The sequence below is a fragment of the Tachypleus tridentatus genome, chromosome 7, assembly GCF_004210375.1.
Source record: "Tachypleus tridentatus isolate NWPU-2018 chromosome 7, ASM421037v1, whole genome shotgun sequence".
Classification (NCBI taxonomy): Eukaryota; Metazoa; Arthropoda; class Merostomata; order Xiphosura; family Limulidae; genus Tachypleus; species Tachypleus tridentatus.
In genome coordinates this window covers 175,520,682-175,538,693 of record NC_134831.1, presented here as the reverse complement: position 1 = coordinate 175,538,693, position 18,012 = coordinate 175,520,682, and the positions used below count along the sequence as shown (strand labels likewise).

At 31.5% G+C, this 18,012-nt stretch overlaps 1 protein-coding gene across 50 annotated transcripts in view; it reads right to left on the bottom strand.

The window, feature by feature from the left end:
- Positions 1-18,012, bottom strand: part of LOC143257319 (uncharacterized) — a 32,225-nt gene that overhangs the window by 7,121 nt on the left and 7,092 nt on the right. For 7 of the 50 annotated variants that reach the window (XR_013031791.1, XR_013031784.1, XM_076515792.1 and 4 more), the window contains exons 2-4: positions 10,521-10,601; positions 10,246-10,291; positions 8,713-8,791 (exon numbers count right to left, since the gene is read on the bottom strand). Coding sequence is in view for 31 of the 50 variants with exons in the window: in XM_076515792.1 (XP_076371907.1) it covers positions 8,713-8,791; positions 10,246-10,291; positions 10,521-10,601 (206 nt within the window). In the remaining 19 variants the exon portion in view is untranslated. The other 43 variants (XR_013031797.1, XR_013031795.1, XM_076515809.1 and 40 more) reach the window with 24 other exon arrangements.

Here is an 18,012-nt window from a genome sequence, read left to right as displayed (position 1 = left end):
ACATTTAAAGTAACTATAATCTTCATAAGAAAGTTATATACACAAATATATCTACCCCTTTAAATTCACAAACCTTCAGTCATAGACACGATACCAAATATGCTTAAGTTAATGCAATCTTATTATAATACATTGTCTACAGAAACTCAGTTATAGCCTGCTTAGTCTAGGAAGAATGTGACATCATAAGGCTTACAAAAACACTTTACTATTTTACAAGTGATTCTATCGATTTGTGTGAAGGATATTCTACATTAAAAACTGTAAAATACACAAACATGCATATATATATATATATATATATATACATACACACACACACGCACACAATGAAGAGTAAACACACATGGTACTTACCATCACTGATCTGCCAGTGAAGTTGTACTGACAGATATACAGCAGTCTAAAGAAGGAATCTATATGTTGAAAAAGTTACATACTATTGTGACTGTGACAAGTTTGTTTCCAAAATTCCACATATTTCCTTTTAATATCCTTACATTACATTTCTCTTGCACGTTATAGTATTTTTAAGGGATTAACTTTTATACCTGTTTTAGTTTTTTCTTCATAAAATAGTTCAATGTCCACTAACTTTATTAACTTATATTCCATTTAAATTATATCTGAAATAAATGAAAAAAAAATCCATGTTTCTTTTTATACAAGTTATACATAACTTTAGTTCAAAATCTTAATCTTTATAACAACAGTAACTGGTAACTGTGATAACTGTCTTAAAATGATCAAGAAATTAGTACTTGTTTATTACTAAAGCAAAATTAAAACAGGAAATCAGAGTATGTGAATTAATTTTCCAGTTATATCTATTTCATCCAGAAGGTAACTGGTGACAGTTCTGTCTTCTTCTACATAACTTCTTGAGCTAATTAGATAAATAACAGATGCTGCTAAACCTGCCAGAGCTACAGTTCAAGAAACATGTCGACAGAAAAAAACTTGAATCATTTATTTTTATTTCTGTTTTTGATGTGGAATATAATTAATAATTTTACATCATTTGGTACAGCAGAACTTAATGTTAGGTCCTGACAAAGATCACTTCCAAAACCTATCTCATACAAATCTTTTCCACCAAAAACCTACTGGGATACACTGATACAACATCACACCTTGAATTACTGTGGTGAAAATCACTCTGCTACAAGTTTTAAAAATGTCTAATATAATAATTTTGCCTGAATAATCATACCACAGAGCCTAGAACAAAACTAAATAAGTCATTTGATCCAACATTTCCACACAGTGCTTGGCTCAGTGGTGGTCACCCACTTTTGTCCTGTTAAAAACACACACACACACAAATACATGTAGAATACAAATAGTAAATATCTTTAAACTCAATGGATAATTCAACATATCAATGAATATACAGGAAACAATTTCTAAAGGTAAAGTATATAGTTCATACAGGTAGAACATAAAAGTAAAAAAAAATAAATTAAATTACTTTTAAAATAATGTAGGAATCTTTCTACAACAAAGTACTGAAGTAAGAATTACAACCATATTAACAAATTTGTAAAATTTAATACCCACTTTGACAACATTATTCAAGTATCTGCAGGCCAAATTAATGATTAAATATTATATATTTGTGACTGTGGTTATAATTCTTGATTCATTACGTTTTATAATGAGATGTCTGCTCTATTTTAAAATAATAAACTTTAATGCTGCCATCTAACAATAAAAAAGCACACTAGGTACTGTTAGTAATATAATGCTAGAAACAGCTGTCTTACATTGCTGAGATACTCCATTGTATGAATTTGTGCTCAAAACAAGAACATGATTATTAGAATTATTCAAAGCTACTAGGCCAGGTGGTTAAGGCACTTGACTCATAATCTGAGGCCCAAAGGTTCGAATCCCTCTCACACTAAACATGCTTGTCCTTTCAGCCGTGGGGGTATTATAATATGATGGTCAATCCCATTATTCATTGGTAAAAGAGTAGCCCAACAGGGTGATGACTAGTTGCCTTCTCTCTGGTCTTACACTGCTAAATTAGGGATGGTTAACACAGATAGCCCTCGTGTAGCTTTGCGCGAAATTCAAAACAAACCAAAGCTACTTAAAATACAAACGTTGTGGTGATGCCATCTAGCCAAACAAAAGCACATTACATTTATTGTTAATACTAAGAAAAAACTTTATATAATTTACCTCATGTATTTAAGGCTCCTCATGTTTTCAAACAAATTCCAACTCTCCTATACTATCAGTGTTTTAACCTTACATATTTTGTAATATGTCATATACTAAAGTTTTAATTACTTCATATTTTAAATCCAAATTTAACCTTGTGCAAAAATGCAATAAATATCGAAATATGATACCCTATCGTTCAGATCTCTTATTTTACAATAGATAACTAAGGTGAGGGGGGGGAGCACCTTCTAGTATGCAGCCAAATACATTAACCACTAGGTCACACCTGGCTTCATCTAATGAAAGCTTTGTGTGTTTACAAAAGCCAGGCCTAGCAGAAAAGCTGGATACCTCAGTCGCATAACAGTGGGGGGTAGAAAGTATTCTTACAATAATGTATCATCATTGAGGGATATTTCTTATCACTAACTTTGTCTTATCCATCATTCTTACTTGGCTATAGTTAATTCTTTAACTTCATGTAAACTTAACATACAATACATTAAACATTACATTAGCCACAACTGCTTTGTTGAAATTACCTTTTGTCCTTCGACAGAAAATGGTTCACTGATTGAAAAATATCCAACAACTTCAAAGCTACAAATTATTTCAATAGTTAATATGCATTTTAAATTGCTTATAACAAGTTACATTCTTTGTTTTAATGTTTTAAAATATGTTCTTTAATAGTTTTAGGAACATAAAGTCAAAGTAAAGAAGAATTCATAACAGCATGTCAACCAATACTAGGACTTGTCAGTTAAACAAGTAAGATATTAAACTGAGTTAGAACAACTTAGGCAAAAACTAAAAAAACATTAAAAGTATATAAAAATTAAACCTTTAAGACTGATATGCATAACACTATGTTGCTGTAGAGATATATTACAAGTTGCTTTATTCATAACTGAAAAACAACATTATTCTCAAGACAGCTGAAATGGATGTTAAACTTTAATTAAAATAAAGTACAGAACCATGTTTTAACCTTCTTAGATCATCTTTAGGTTAACAAAGATAGTTTGCAAACTACGAGGGCTGTTCAAAAAATACGCGGACTGACGTCATAAAACAAAATGTACTTTATTTAGAAGTTACAGGTCTGGGACCCTTTCAAAGTACTCTTCTCCCCAACGCACACACTTATCCCAACGGTGTTTCCACTTGTTGAAACAGTCTTGGTACGCTTCTTTTGTAATGTCCTCCAGCTCCTTCATCGCATTTGCCTTAATCTCAGGAATCATCTCAAATCTTCTTCCTTTCAAGGGTCTTTTGAGTTTGGGGAACAAGAAAAAATTGCAAGAAGCAAGGTCAGGTGAGTAGGGGGGTGGGGAAGAACAGTAATCGAGTGTTTGGCCAAAAACTCACGAGTTCTGAGACACAAATTTCGCAGCAACGCAGTGCATCTTCAATTTTTCGGTCAAAATCTCATAACAAAATCCAACTGATATCCCACACTTTTCAGCAAGCTCCTTGACAGTCAGACGTCGATTTGCCCGCACCAAGGTGTTGATTTTGTCGACGTGTGGGTCATCAGTTGACGTGGAAGGACGTCCAGGTTGCTCATCATCTTCAATGGACTGTCGACCATCTTTAAAACGTTCATACCACTTGAAACATGCCGTATGCTTCATAGCAACATCACCGTAAGCCGTGTTAAGCATAGCAAAAGTTTCAGTCACAGATTTTCCAAGTTTAACACAAAATTTCACCACAAGTTGTTGCTCCTTCAGGTCATTCATTCTGAAATCCGCCAAACGAAAAAATCGCACTTCACTTAAAACCGCGTAGCTAATACACAAATGAAGATATCTGCAATCGGGAAATGGCGTCGTAATCAGCTGCTCTGTGCAAACCTAGCGACACCAAGAGGATTCTCTGGAACCAACTGGAGCCGCGTAATTCAAACAGTCCGCGTATTTTTTGAACAGACCTCGTATCTTTGTTAACCTAAAGATGACCAAAGAAGGCCAAAATGTTGTTCTGCACTTTATTTTAAAACTAATTAAATGCTACAAAAACATTGTTTTAGTATATTCTGTTGAGCTTGGTCTAGAAGATGAAAGACATGTAGAATTACACGAAAGTGAAGGACTTAAAAAGTAAATTAAAGAAATCTGAAACAACTGACAAGGAACATCTGCTTTACAACGTTAAAGCTAAAAGCAAGGACGATGATGGCAAAGCTTATGTTAAAGTGTTTGAGAGTGCTGGTCTTTCAAATGTTCTTTTCTGGTTTCTACGGAACAATGCACATGCAGGAAAACCTGGAACATAAAAGAACATGAACACTTGCACCCAGATGTTCCCCAGTTTCTACCATCTCAATTATTTCTATATTTGAAGTTAACAAGAAATGTGAAATAGTACTGTTTCCAGTAGGTTTATTGATGAAGTGGTGAAAAAATACATTCTGAAAAGTTTCCAACAACCTTTCTCTCTCATTGTTTGACTCCATCATTTTCCAATTCATATGTCTAAAATTAAAATCATCCATATTTATGACTTCATTAACACCTGAAACCTTGACCTCACTGTAAAGTTTCTCATTAATTTCATTAGTTTTATTTGATGATCTGTAACAAATACCCAATAAAAACCTTTTCCTTTTATATCCACTAACAGAAACCTACACAGATCTCCATGTTATTGTATTTGATATCCTCAATTTCAACAGAACATATCTCACATTTTACAAATAAAGCCATCCTCCCCCAACTTTAATATTTTACCCCTATTAAATAACCTGTAACCTGTATTTTACAGAAACTTATGTCATCACAATCATATATATTTAACCATGTTTCAGTTATTGTCATTATGTCAAACTCTTCTATTCCTACAAGTGTTCTACAGTCATCTGTTGTATTTATTATACCTCTAATATTGCAATGGTAACAGTTAAGCCTATCTTTATAACTACTTCTAAACTCATTTCCCATGTTGAAATTTTATATCTTTTTCTTTTGCATTTAATTTTTCTTGCTCTCATCACTATCTAGTTCCAGTTTAAAACTTTCCTTAAAGTACAGTTAGCTAACCCAGAATCTACCCTGTTTAAATGTAAACCATTCATTCCAAAAACCTCCTTTGTTCCACTGATCCAACCCCACTATTCCAACCATTCAATCTGCTCATCCTTACATACTAAGCTAAGCCTATTATTTAGCCCTAAAGACCTACTTATAATTCATCCCCATCTGGTCATTATACCTGACAAAATTACGTTATTTTCTTTCCCTTTAAGTGTTTTAATCAACCTTTGTACTTATTAATTAGTTCTTCTGACTTATCTTTTCTCACATAAGCCACTACATGCACAACAGAAACTTCATCTCTGCTAGCTCCTTTTATTACATCTCCTGTTCTGTCTGTTATATCCTCCACCTGGGTATCATCTGATTCTTTTCTCCCTACTTACCCTCATTACCACTAAGTGACCCTACTTTTACTCTAATAGCACTCTTTCTAACTTCCTGAAAGTCATTGTTAGCTGATGTATTTCTTGTATGTAAAAGTTTAAGTTCTTGATGAAATCCTGCTACCATTTCCTACAGTCTACACTTATCATTATCTGTTGTCTTTACTTTAACTAGAATAGCCTACAACCTATAAACTCTGTCTGAAAGTTGCCACATTTTCATCATATGCCAGTCCTGAGCTCCTAAATAAAACACTCTCTTTGCACCCATTACACCTAACAAACTGTGAATGCTTAACCTCTACACTAGTTTTACCATTGTATTTATACTTATAGCCTCAAAATAAATACTCAGTACTAAATATTAGTAACCTATTGTTAACACTCACCATTAAAACTAACTTTCACAAATCAGTTATGCTATTTTTTATCATTACTTTGTCTCTAAACTACACTAATAAAGTTTATATTTAGTTATATAGAACTCATAACTTAATAATTTAATTATTCAAACATCAAGAGACAGTAAACTAGTTTACAGTTGTTATTTATTAGTAAAACAATGTATTTATACTGTTTTATGATTTACCAGTAAGATGCATATACCTAATCCTGAAATACCATAACATGTACTACCAATCCTAATTTGACCATGTCGTAAAATTTAGACCACTAAACTCTATGTTAAAACTGTCTTACTTTTATTTACCAAAAGTACTTTATTTAGTTATTACTGTATTTTTAACTGAAATTATAATATTAGTATTAAATAACTTTCAGAAATTAGTGATGGAAATGACAAGTACTTGGTGTACTTAAATGAGGTGCAACACAAAAGATTAGCTAAGAAATAACATTACTGGTGTTTCGGGAAGGTCTAGTTAATTGGATAGCAAAAAGGTTGTTGTTAGTAGATTCTAGACAGAGTGGACCCTTGTTACTAGTGGAGTACCTCAGAGTTAGTGCTAGAGCCATGAAGATTGTTATTAATAGATTCCAGACAAAGTGGACCCTTGTGACTAGTGAAGCACATCAGAGTTAGTGCTAGAGCCATAAAAGTTGTTATTAATGGATTCTAGACAAAGTGAACCCTTGCCACTAATGAAGTACATCAATTAGTGCTGGAGCCTTTGGAGTTTTTGTTTTTAATTATTTACATTAATGATATTCATAATTAACCAATTTTTAAAAATCATTGATGATATTAATTCTAGCTGTACTGACGACTTTAATGTGATGCAGATGAAGAGGTAGATATCTGACTAGTGACCTTTAATTATATTAACTACAAGATACTTTATTTCAACCACATGTTTAGTACATATAAGAAACCACTCAATAGCACAACTACAGAAAGGATCTTGAATAAGTCATTTCAGCCATGAACATAGTGCACTGTTGTTATTAAGAAACCTAACAGATGATTTTTAGTGTATTTATAGACAAGTCAAAGAAGGTGATCTCTCTACACAAATCATCAATAAAGCCTAACTTAAGGTTTCCTTATCTAAGACAAGATAACTTATTGGAAAGGGTTTGGTAGACTGTAACTGTGGTTGGAACAATAAGACAAGATAACTTACTGGAAAGGGTTTAGTAGACTGTAACTGTGGTTGGAACAATAAGACAAGATAACTTATTGGAAAGGGTTTGGTAGACTGTAACTGTGGTTGGAACAATAAGAAAAGATAACTTATTGGAAAGGGTTTGGTAGACTGTAACTGTGGTTGGAACAATAAGACAAGATAACTTACTGGAAAGGGTTTGGTAGACTGTAACTGTGGTTGGAACAATAAGACAAGATAACTTACTGGAAAGGGTTTGGTAGACTGTAACTGTGGTTGGAACAATAAGACAAGATAACTTACTGGAAAGGGTTTGGTAGACTGTAACTGTTGGAACAATAAGACAAGATAACTTATTGGAAAGGGTTTGGTAGACTGTAACTGTGGTTGGAACAATAAGACAAGATTACTTACTGGTAAATGTTTAGTAGACTGTAACTGTGGTTGGAACAATAAGACAAGATAACTTACTGGAAAGGGTTTGGTAGACTGATACCGTGGATGGAACAATAAGACAAGATAACTTATAGGAAAGGGTTTGGTAGACTGTAACTGTGGTTGGAACAATAAGACAAGATAACTTACTGGAAAGGGTTTGGTAGACTGTAACTGTGGTTGGAACAATAAGACAAGATAACTTACTGGAAAGGGTTTAGTAGGCTGTAACTGTGGTTGGAACAATAAGACAAGATAACTTACTGGTAAATGTTTAGTAGGCTGTAACTGTGGTTAGAACAATAAGACAAGATAATTTACTGGAAAATGTTTGGTAGACTGATACTGTGGATGGAACAATAACACAAGATAACTTATAGGAAAGGGTTTGGTAGACTGATACCGTGGATGGAACAATAACACAAGATAACTTACTGGAAAGGGTTTGGTAGACTGATAACGTCAATGGAACAATTATAAATATAGACAAATATTTTCTAACTTCTTTTCTCTTAATAGAAAATGGCCAAGAGAGAGAATCTTACAGCAGTTTAGAAGATTATAAAGTGAATGGATAAGCTATAGGCCTCTTATTTGTAATATTCTGAAATAATAAGATGAGAGTCACAGGAAAAGAGAGATTCACTTAAGTTAGCTCTACTCTCTTAACATGACGAGTGACTGAGGAATGAGTTGCCAGCAGAAGAGGCCAGCAGTTTACAGAAGTTCAAGACAAAGAACCTGAGATATATTAAAAAGTAAACTTTAACTTTTCCAAAGCATGAGTGTGAAAAAACAACCTCGAAGGACCAAATACTGGACATATATAGAGCGTAACCAGATTGTAGGCAATACAGAGTTTGTCCTACACTAGACAAACTTGCTAGAAATAACTCTGATGATCTAGAAACTAATTAATTAATTAATTCAACTGCAATTACTTTATAGATCTGTCACTGCTAGAAATAATTACTGTGTTCTATGGTCTTCTGTTTATAGCATAAATTAAATTCAACACAGTCCATTCACGATAACACCCTGCTGCTAGGGAACGTTCATAACTTAATAGAGAAGAAAGTTATATTTTAAAAATATACACGTCATCATATTTACCTTGACGTAAAAGAATATTTTGAATGTGACACAAGATGACAATGATCTCCTTCTAGACACAGAATTATGCCTGGGTGACCTGAAATATGTTTACTAGTTTACCACTCTAGCTAAAGCAATACCATCTGAACACACTCAGTTTTGTGTACAGATGCATTTGCCATTTTATAATAAAAGTTAAAAATTCCTATACAAATTAATCAATACTCGGAAAACAAATATCAACAATCTTATATTTATTCATTGAAAAGCATAATAAATTAAATTCTTCAGGTTCTGTTATAAATACAATATAAAATATTAGTGTCAGTTTTCCAAAATTTGATTTGTTTACATATTAATATTTAAAAAAGCCATCATTTTGTACTATTGTTTAAATACAACACTTGTAATGTTTTTCCTACACAACATAATAACATGTACAACTTATTTATGTTTATATAAAACTTGTATACCTAGAAATTAGCATCTTTAAGTTGATGTAAATGTTTCTCAATAGCTTATCACGACAATACATTCAAATAAGCATAGTGAACATGAAACTTGGTTGAATGTCACCAAAACACACAGAGTGAAGTGTATATTTTAATCTAATTTCATGTTACCAAAATATACTTGGTGTAATGGATATTTAATCTGGCTGAATGTCTCTAAGCACACATAGTTTAATGGAGGTGAAATTTAGTTTATTACCAAAACTCAATGAAGTGGAAGTAAACAACTAACTTCAAAACAGCATTTCTTGAGAGAACCAAACTTACACTGTGGGAAATTAAGTTTACATGGACCTCTTAGATGTTATGTTATTAAGTTTACAAGGAACTGTGAGATGTTATGTTATTAAGTTCACAGATACCTGTGAGATGTTATGTCATTGAGTTCACAGATACCTGTCAAATGTTATGTTATTAAGTTCACAAGGACCTGCTAGATGTTATGTTATTAATTTCACAGATAGCTGTCAGATGTTATGTTATTAAGTTCACAGATACCTGTGAGATGTTATGTTATTAAGTTCACAGATACCTGCTAGATGTTATGTTATTAATTTCACAGATACCTGTCAGATGTTATGTTATTAAGTTCACAGATACCTGTCAGATGTTATGTTATTAAGTTCACAGATACCTGTCAGATGTTATGTTATTAAGTTCACAAGGACCTGCTAGATGTTATGTTATTAAGTTCACAGATACCTGTCAGATGTTATGTTAAGTTCACAAAGACCTGCTAGATGTTATGTTATAAAGTTCACAGATACCTGCTAGATGTTATGTTATTAAGTTCACAAGGACCTGCTAGATGTTATGTTATTAAGTTCACAGATACCTGTCAGATGTTATGTTATTAAGTTCACAAGGACCTGCTAGATGTTATGTTATTAAGTTCACAGATACCTGTCAGATGTTATGTTATTAAGTTCACAAGGACCTGCTAGATGTTATGTTATTAAGTTCACAGATACCTGTCAGATGTTATGTTATTAAGTTCACAAGGACATGCTAGATGTTATGTTATTAAGTTCACAGATACCTGCTATGACATCTGTTAGGGGATATGCTATGGAATCTTTCTCTTTCTGAAAAAAGGACAAGAATGAATTATTAATTGCACTGTACCATAATAAACAGTGAAGAATTGTGTCTTTTTACTAAAATCATTATTATACTAAAATTATGGATCAATGTATTGGCTTCATTATATTTTCAGTTTGTTATATAGAATTGGTTCATTATAATGTCAGTAGCTTAACAGTTATTAGTACATATACATATGTAAAGTCTTCAGTGATAATTTCTATGACCAACCTGTCAACCTTCTGTCACTGTTCCTGTCATGATCTCTGGTTCTATCTCTGTTCTGCGACCTAAACCTGCTGTGGCTGTGAGCTGAGAAAGAAAGAAAAGAAAAACAAATTTATCAAAACTAATTATCATGTTATTTTTGCCACAGATCTATGTGTAAAGAGTTAAAGATGATGTGTGAAAATATGTTAGCAATATAAAAAACCTCTGTAGAAATATACATTCTTCTAAATTCTAAAGTTGATATTGTATACTTAGTTAGGCTTAGCAGAATTACAAGTGGTACTTACATCAAACCATCTCAAAACTTACAATAATGAAACAGAGGAATAATGTTAAAATATAAATTAACAAAAAGAGAAAAATCTTTACCCTTAAGGAAGTTAAAATATAAAACAATAACATACGAAAGTAGTTATGTGTGATTATAAAATAGCCTTAACCTTACATTTGTTCAAATAATAGTTACCTGCACTCGTGGAGACCTAGAATATAACAAACTAATCTTTTCCTATAAATAACAGAATATGACAGTTTTTCATTCTTAGGTCAGAACTGTTATTTTAAACACTCACGATCATAGCTGTTATTTCAAAGGTAGGAATGTTTTTTTTTCAGGTTTTTAATATTTAATGTTTCGTACAACTTATAATTATCATGAATTGTAAGCCATGAATATTTACCTGTGAAATATACCAACATCATGGCTGAACTGATGGCTTTCTTTACTTCACATGACACTGTGCTTCAAAATATATCACAATAAAAGATCTTTACAGCAGACATTAGAACATTTGAGAAAATTAAAGAACAGAGCTATTTCTGAAGATAGTTATGTAACATTTATAAACTGATGTGCTGCTATATAAATTTGTCTTAACACAAATACACAACTCATCCCAACTTTTAACTTTTAATGAAAGAAGAACAGCCAACATTAACCACTGTTACATTTAACATTACTATTAAGTGCCTGAAGAATGATATTTGGATTCCATTATTTTATTATTAAAAATGACATATTTTTTGTAATTAGTCACAAATGAATAAAACTAAATGGTTTTGGAAAGCAGGCCAACAAAACACACACTCAGGTTTCTTATACTGTGATTTACTTAATGTTGTTCTGCATGATTTATTAATATTTTTAGGCTATATTATAAATGTTACAATTTAGAAAGTTCATACAAGTAGTCTTAGAATATCTGGTTTATTATAGTGTAACAAGGGTACATTATAAGCACAACTATTTAGTATGTAAAGATTCAATAAGAAACGAGTGAAGTGTTTGGTATGTGAAGATTGAGTTTAGTTTTTTTTAGTGAGAGCTGTCATGTCTATTAAGATGATCATTTAACAATGATATTCTACATGTACATTAACACTGAAATTAATCTTAAAAGTTTCTATTCAAACACTATTTATACACTTAAGCTTCAACCTACATCACACTGAATGTAGCTTGTAGCAAATATTGTAGAATAAATTAATTTGATATCCTCACATGAACTGCATTTGACATATTATTTATCACATAATTCAAAAGAATCCACCTATTGATAGTACACCTTATAACACCATGACAGTTCAGTGTCAAACACTGAAGAAATGTGTGTGTGTAATATGTGCAAACATAAAACAATGTTTTTAAATAGTATGAGCATGCACTAAATTTTAAAACTTATAGAGATAATAACAGTAAAACGTCTGGAAGAAAGATACATGCTATAGACTTATATTTATAAAACAACAACAACTGTGATTTAAATGCCATTAGGTTCACATTCCATTGAAATATAGTTTAAGGTATTTCTGCACACCAAAAACATTTCAATTGTACACTCTTAAGTTTATTCATATGTTTCTTATTCATATTTTTACAAATAAAAACTAATTACCGTGGAAATTTATGTTACTTCTCTATATATCGTATTTCACAAGTATTGATCATTAAGCATATGGAGTTAACATTCTGTGTAATTAAAGCACAAATAAAAACTACTTTATAATCGATTCTTAAATGGCTCCTCTTAAAAGTTTTAAATTTAAAACAACTTCTACGTAAAACTGAAAGTTGAATCTTACCAGCTAGTACTATTACATACTAAAGTGCTAATACTAAATATGTATTTATTATTATTGTATATCGTTAGTAGTATTAGTACTAATACTAATTAACTGGAAATTTTCATTTTTGAGTTTATTCGTTATAGGCTTATAGCTAGGCCTACATTAAATTCTAATATTATTGTCAACATAAAATTACAAACTTCATTATACTGTTTACACTTCATTAAAAACTTATTATTTTTTTCTATAATTTGAAGTTTTTACTTGCAAACTACTTTTGAGTTCTGTACAGATTAATTGCTACAATCGTGCTGAGCTTACAAGTAAAACAAGTATGCTTTTGGAAGATTACATTATAAGAATCACAGTGCTATTTCTAATACTTGACAGCGAAAATAAGTGAATAATAATATAAAATTACTGTTCTATTACAATAGTAGCACAATAAATACATGAGAAGAAAAACCACAAGTGTAATTTAAGTTCTATTAAGTAAAAACCAAATTAGTTACAAAAACAATCTTCCATAATTTGACAAGCATATGATAGACAAACACATACCACAATAGAAATCATCTGTATATTTTATTTATATATTAATAATTCAGTCTAATTTATAATTTAATCTTGTTTAAAAATAATAGGTAATTAATAATTCTTTTTGTTAATATATGTAAATATTCAGCATGTAAGTAACTGTTCTGTCACAGTTCGTTTTAAATAAAACGTCTATATAAAGTGTACAATTAAATTTTGCATATGTACTGCAAAAACCTTAAAGCCTTTATTTAACTCAGGTAAACATCTTGTACTATTGTTAATTTTATCAAATATCAAATTTAGATAGTAATAATTTAATTTCGTTATGTTTTCCTTTTTAAAGGTTTTTACCATAGGAGTTAAAGAGATTTTTAATAAGGAGTGAAAACAAATTACACGTGACTTTTTGTTTTCATAAAATTTAGTTTTATTTGATATTTCCACATATTCTGGAAATTTTTAACCTTCTGAAAACGTTCATGCGGTAAAGAATCGTAATACTGTCAGACATATTCATAAAAAAAATATATACCACGAAAATGTTATACCTCCAAAATATATATTCCTGTCGATTTTCGTTAACAATAACGTTTTACGTTAACAAAGCTTGTAAAAATGCGTGATAGTGACGCGAAAATATAATCAAATAGAAAAAACTGTGCTTAATCAAAATATTAACCCGAAAGTGCAACTACAAGTCCTTTGATTTCCAAAATTTAAAACGGAACATTTCTGTGACCAACACGCTATTCTGGTCCTTGGATGACATTTGTTTTTCAAACAACGTGTAAAATTATAAAATATGGTCATATAGTGTCGTCCTTATTAATAGTTGCGAGTGTAATCTAGTAGTTAGCGTGATTGGACTATGAATCCCAAATTCATGGTTTGCACTTCGCTGCCGAAAAAAAAGACGTACTGTATACTTTAGGGCTGAGTTGCCCTATAAGTGAGACTATCATATCGCACTATTAGGTCAGACTAGAGCAGGGGTGGGTGATATTCACTAGATATCCTTCAAAATTGACCCCCACCCATTTGCTCAGCGGTAAATGTGCAGGCTAGCACTACAGAAAACAGGATTCAATAATCGTGGTTGACAAAGCACAACTAGCCCATTCTGTTGATTTCTGCTTTAGATCTCTAACAAACAAACATTAACATCTGACACTAACAGTTCGTAGATTAAAATAATTTTAAAAGTGAAATGCTTTGGTTATCTTTAAATTTACTATCTCACTTTATTGAATGTCAGAAAAGGCCAGGTGTAGCCCAATGATTAGCATAACATGCTGTGCATTGAATGGTCTGGGTTTCGAGAAGTCAATCTCATCATTTAGTTCAAATATCTGAAAAATCCTTTGTAACGCCGTGTGTTCCTAGTTAGCTGCCTTCTATTTCTGAGCAGTTATAATTAGAGGTGGCTATACCTGACAATCACTCATCTTTGCCCCAGGGTTTTTATCCCACATGCGCATAAAATTTCAATTGTAGAAAAAAGGGGCGGGATATTCAGGATATTTCATTGGATATAATTTTTATAAAGATAAGAATGTTTGCGTAGTTTAACACCAGTATCACACATAGGAATAGTTTGTTTTTTTTTTTCAGGAATCAGGTAGAAAACTAAACACTATTTCAACTTTTTTGTTTCTTTCGTTGAACAAACAAAATCAACTTTCTACACAAAATGTGCTCTTGTACTAGTTTGTGTTTAATACCAACAGATGTACATGCTTGGTAAAACAGCTGTACCACTGTTACCTTTTTTAACTGATTGTGACGTCATTGTTTTGTACTGCCACGTGATGTGAGCTAGCTATATTGTTACCCTATTCTTTATTTCTCGTGATAGTAACGTCATTTATGGTAATATGCAACAGTTAAGAACAAAAAATATTACAGTGAAGTATAAGATAATACTATTTGGTTAGCAAAGAAAAAGAACATTCTTAATAAATCTGTTTATTAATAGTACGATCTGACCACAGATTATTATCGTTTATTTTTCAGAAATATTTATTTAAAACGTGATGAATGTAATGGCAACTGTACCAGAAAGCGAGTCATTCCTGTTGAATTTTGTTTGAAGTTGATCACAAAGATACATATGGGCTACCTGTGTTCTTTTCATCACGGGTATCGCAACCTGGTTTCTAGCGTTGTAAGTCCGCAGACATATCACTGTGTCACTTGAGAAGGGGTTTTCCTATGTAGGGGTAAACTCAGGTGGTGCAGAACTCGTGCAGCTCACGATATTGAGATCGTAGACGAAGTAATATAATACATATATGAATAAATTACTGCTTCATACTTGTTGGGATTATTATAAAAATCAACAACAGAATACAGGCTGTTTCTATGATTCTACGACATGTTTGTTCAATTTCTCATCTTTTTACATACTTATCAAATACATAACTCATCACGCCTTTAACCTGTTGTACTAGTCCTAACATGACTCAGTGATTAGAACACTTGTTTCGTAATTTGCGGGTCACGGGTTTGATTCCAGTCATCAAACATGCTCGCCCTTTCAGTGGTGGGTACTGTTGACTAGTATAATATTTCACTCCTAAGTTAGCTCAAATAGCTCTCGAGTAGCTTTGCTCGAAATTCAACATAACAATTTAATTCACTACCTGATATAATAACGTTTATCTAAACTCTGAATAATATTTATTTACTAATAGGTTATTAGATGTTTGTAAGTAAAATATGTCATGGAATATTAAAAAAAAAAGAATATATATTTATCACAACCGTGAGGGACAGACCGTTTGTTTGAACGTACTAAACATGTCTAGTCACTTTTATCTAAAGTTCGAGTGACTCAGTTCAAATAACACATTTATACTTAACATTCTAACTCTACACATCATCAGTAGTCTGGGATCGTAATTAGAAAAAAAAGTTTCATTTATTTTAGTTTTTGTTGGCATGGGTTAGTGGTTAGCGCTTGCGGTCAGTGAATCTGAGAATATATAGCTCGCGGCCCGTTTTTGCAAAAAATGTGCTCTATACTTCAAAGCCTCAAGTGCATTATTATAGTGGTAGTTAGTTTTTATTATTCGGTGAAACAAGAGTAGCCCAAGAGTCAGCGGTGGGTGTTCTTGACTAGCTGCCTTTTTTTTTATTCTTCAGTTTAAAATCAGGAACGGCTAATCTTGTTATATAATTAATAAACAGCTCGTTTCATAATGTCGTATAACTTTGTTTCCTAGGGCGACACCTGTCTTTAAAGTTCAAGTTTAGAGAATTATTCACTTAAATATTCTGTGATAATTCTCTCAGTTATTCTACTTAATAGTTAAAAATTATCGAGTCTTGATAAATTGTCTTTAGACAGCAAATACAGTTATCTATAGAAATAAGCTATGTTCAGTAAAGTTAAATAAAACTCTCTTGTTTTCATGCACAATAGTCAGTTCGGTGCCCGCATAACATAATTCATTCGGTTCAGAAACAAATGTCTGTGACCAAATCCTGCGGGTCAAACACTGGTTATCAATATTCCCTGTCTTTAAAAAAAAACAGAAGTGGCGGGAAAAGGACCAGAGTTAACACTTGTAGAATAAAGTGTATGTCGAGCTAAGTTCTCTAACATTTGCAGTTATTCGGTAATTACGACATATGGTTTGTTGAATGAAACTTAATCAAACTCTTATTGCTAATTTACTTAGACTGTATATCAAGGAAATTGTTGAAGGTAAACGTGAGATAAAGTTAAGGGCAGTTCTCAATCAACCGATACATTAGGTCAAAAACCAAGTGACTCCATGAAGACAAGTACAAGCTATGAATCAAATGATTCGAAAATTACAAGAAGACGGTTTGAAATGGTAGGCAAATTTATTACAGCTTTTAAAAGAATGTTTCGATAATGTTTTGTCAACATCGGTCCAATACAAATATATAGAATCAATATAATACAAAAATATACAATCAGTAAATACAAATATACAGATGTAAGTACAATAGTGACAGTTAAGTACAATCATATAAAGCTAGTCCAGTACAAATATATAGAGTTAGTCGTGAGGCTTTTTTTATTCCGTGTCTTGTAAATTTTAGATTATATATAATTGACTTAGTTTGAAGGTTTTTCATTCTGTCTATCGCTACAAATATTTAGTTATGGCATATTTTATATTTGTATCAATTTAGTCATGGCTTAATTATAACATATTTTATAGCATACGTTCTTCCTTTGTTGTGTATGTCCCTAAAAAGCTATATTTAGGATATATTTTATATAATTCACCATTCCTTGGTTGTGTATGTACCTAGTAATGGCATATCTAGAACTTATTTTATATTATTCCCTCTTCCGTTGTTGTCTATGTACTTAGCAATGGCATATTTATAACATATTTCATACTATTCAGTCTTTATTCTGTATTCACTTAGCCATGGTATATTTAGAATATATTTTGCATTATTCGCTCATCCTTTGTCGTGTAAGTAGTTAGTAATGGCATATTTAAACATATTTTATATTATTTATTCTTCCTTTGTTGTGTATGTATTTAATAATGGAATGTTTAGAGCTTATTTTATATTATCCAGTCTCTTTTTTGTGTACGTATTTAGTAATAGGTTATTTTATACAATTCGCTCTTCCTATGTTGTGTATACACATAGTAAAAACATATTTAGAACATATTTTACACAATTCAGTCTTTCGTTGTTGTGTATCTATTTAGTAATGGTATATTTAGAACATATTTTGTATTATTCGTCCTTCTTTGTTACGTAGGTAAATATTAATGAATATTTAGAATATATTTTATATTATTTGCTCTTTCTTTGTTGTACAAGTCCTTAGTAAAGGCATACTAAGAACATATTTTATATAATTCGCTACTCCTTTGTTGTGTATGAA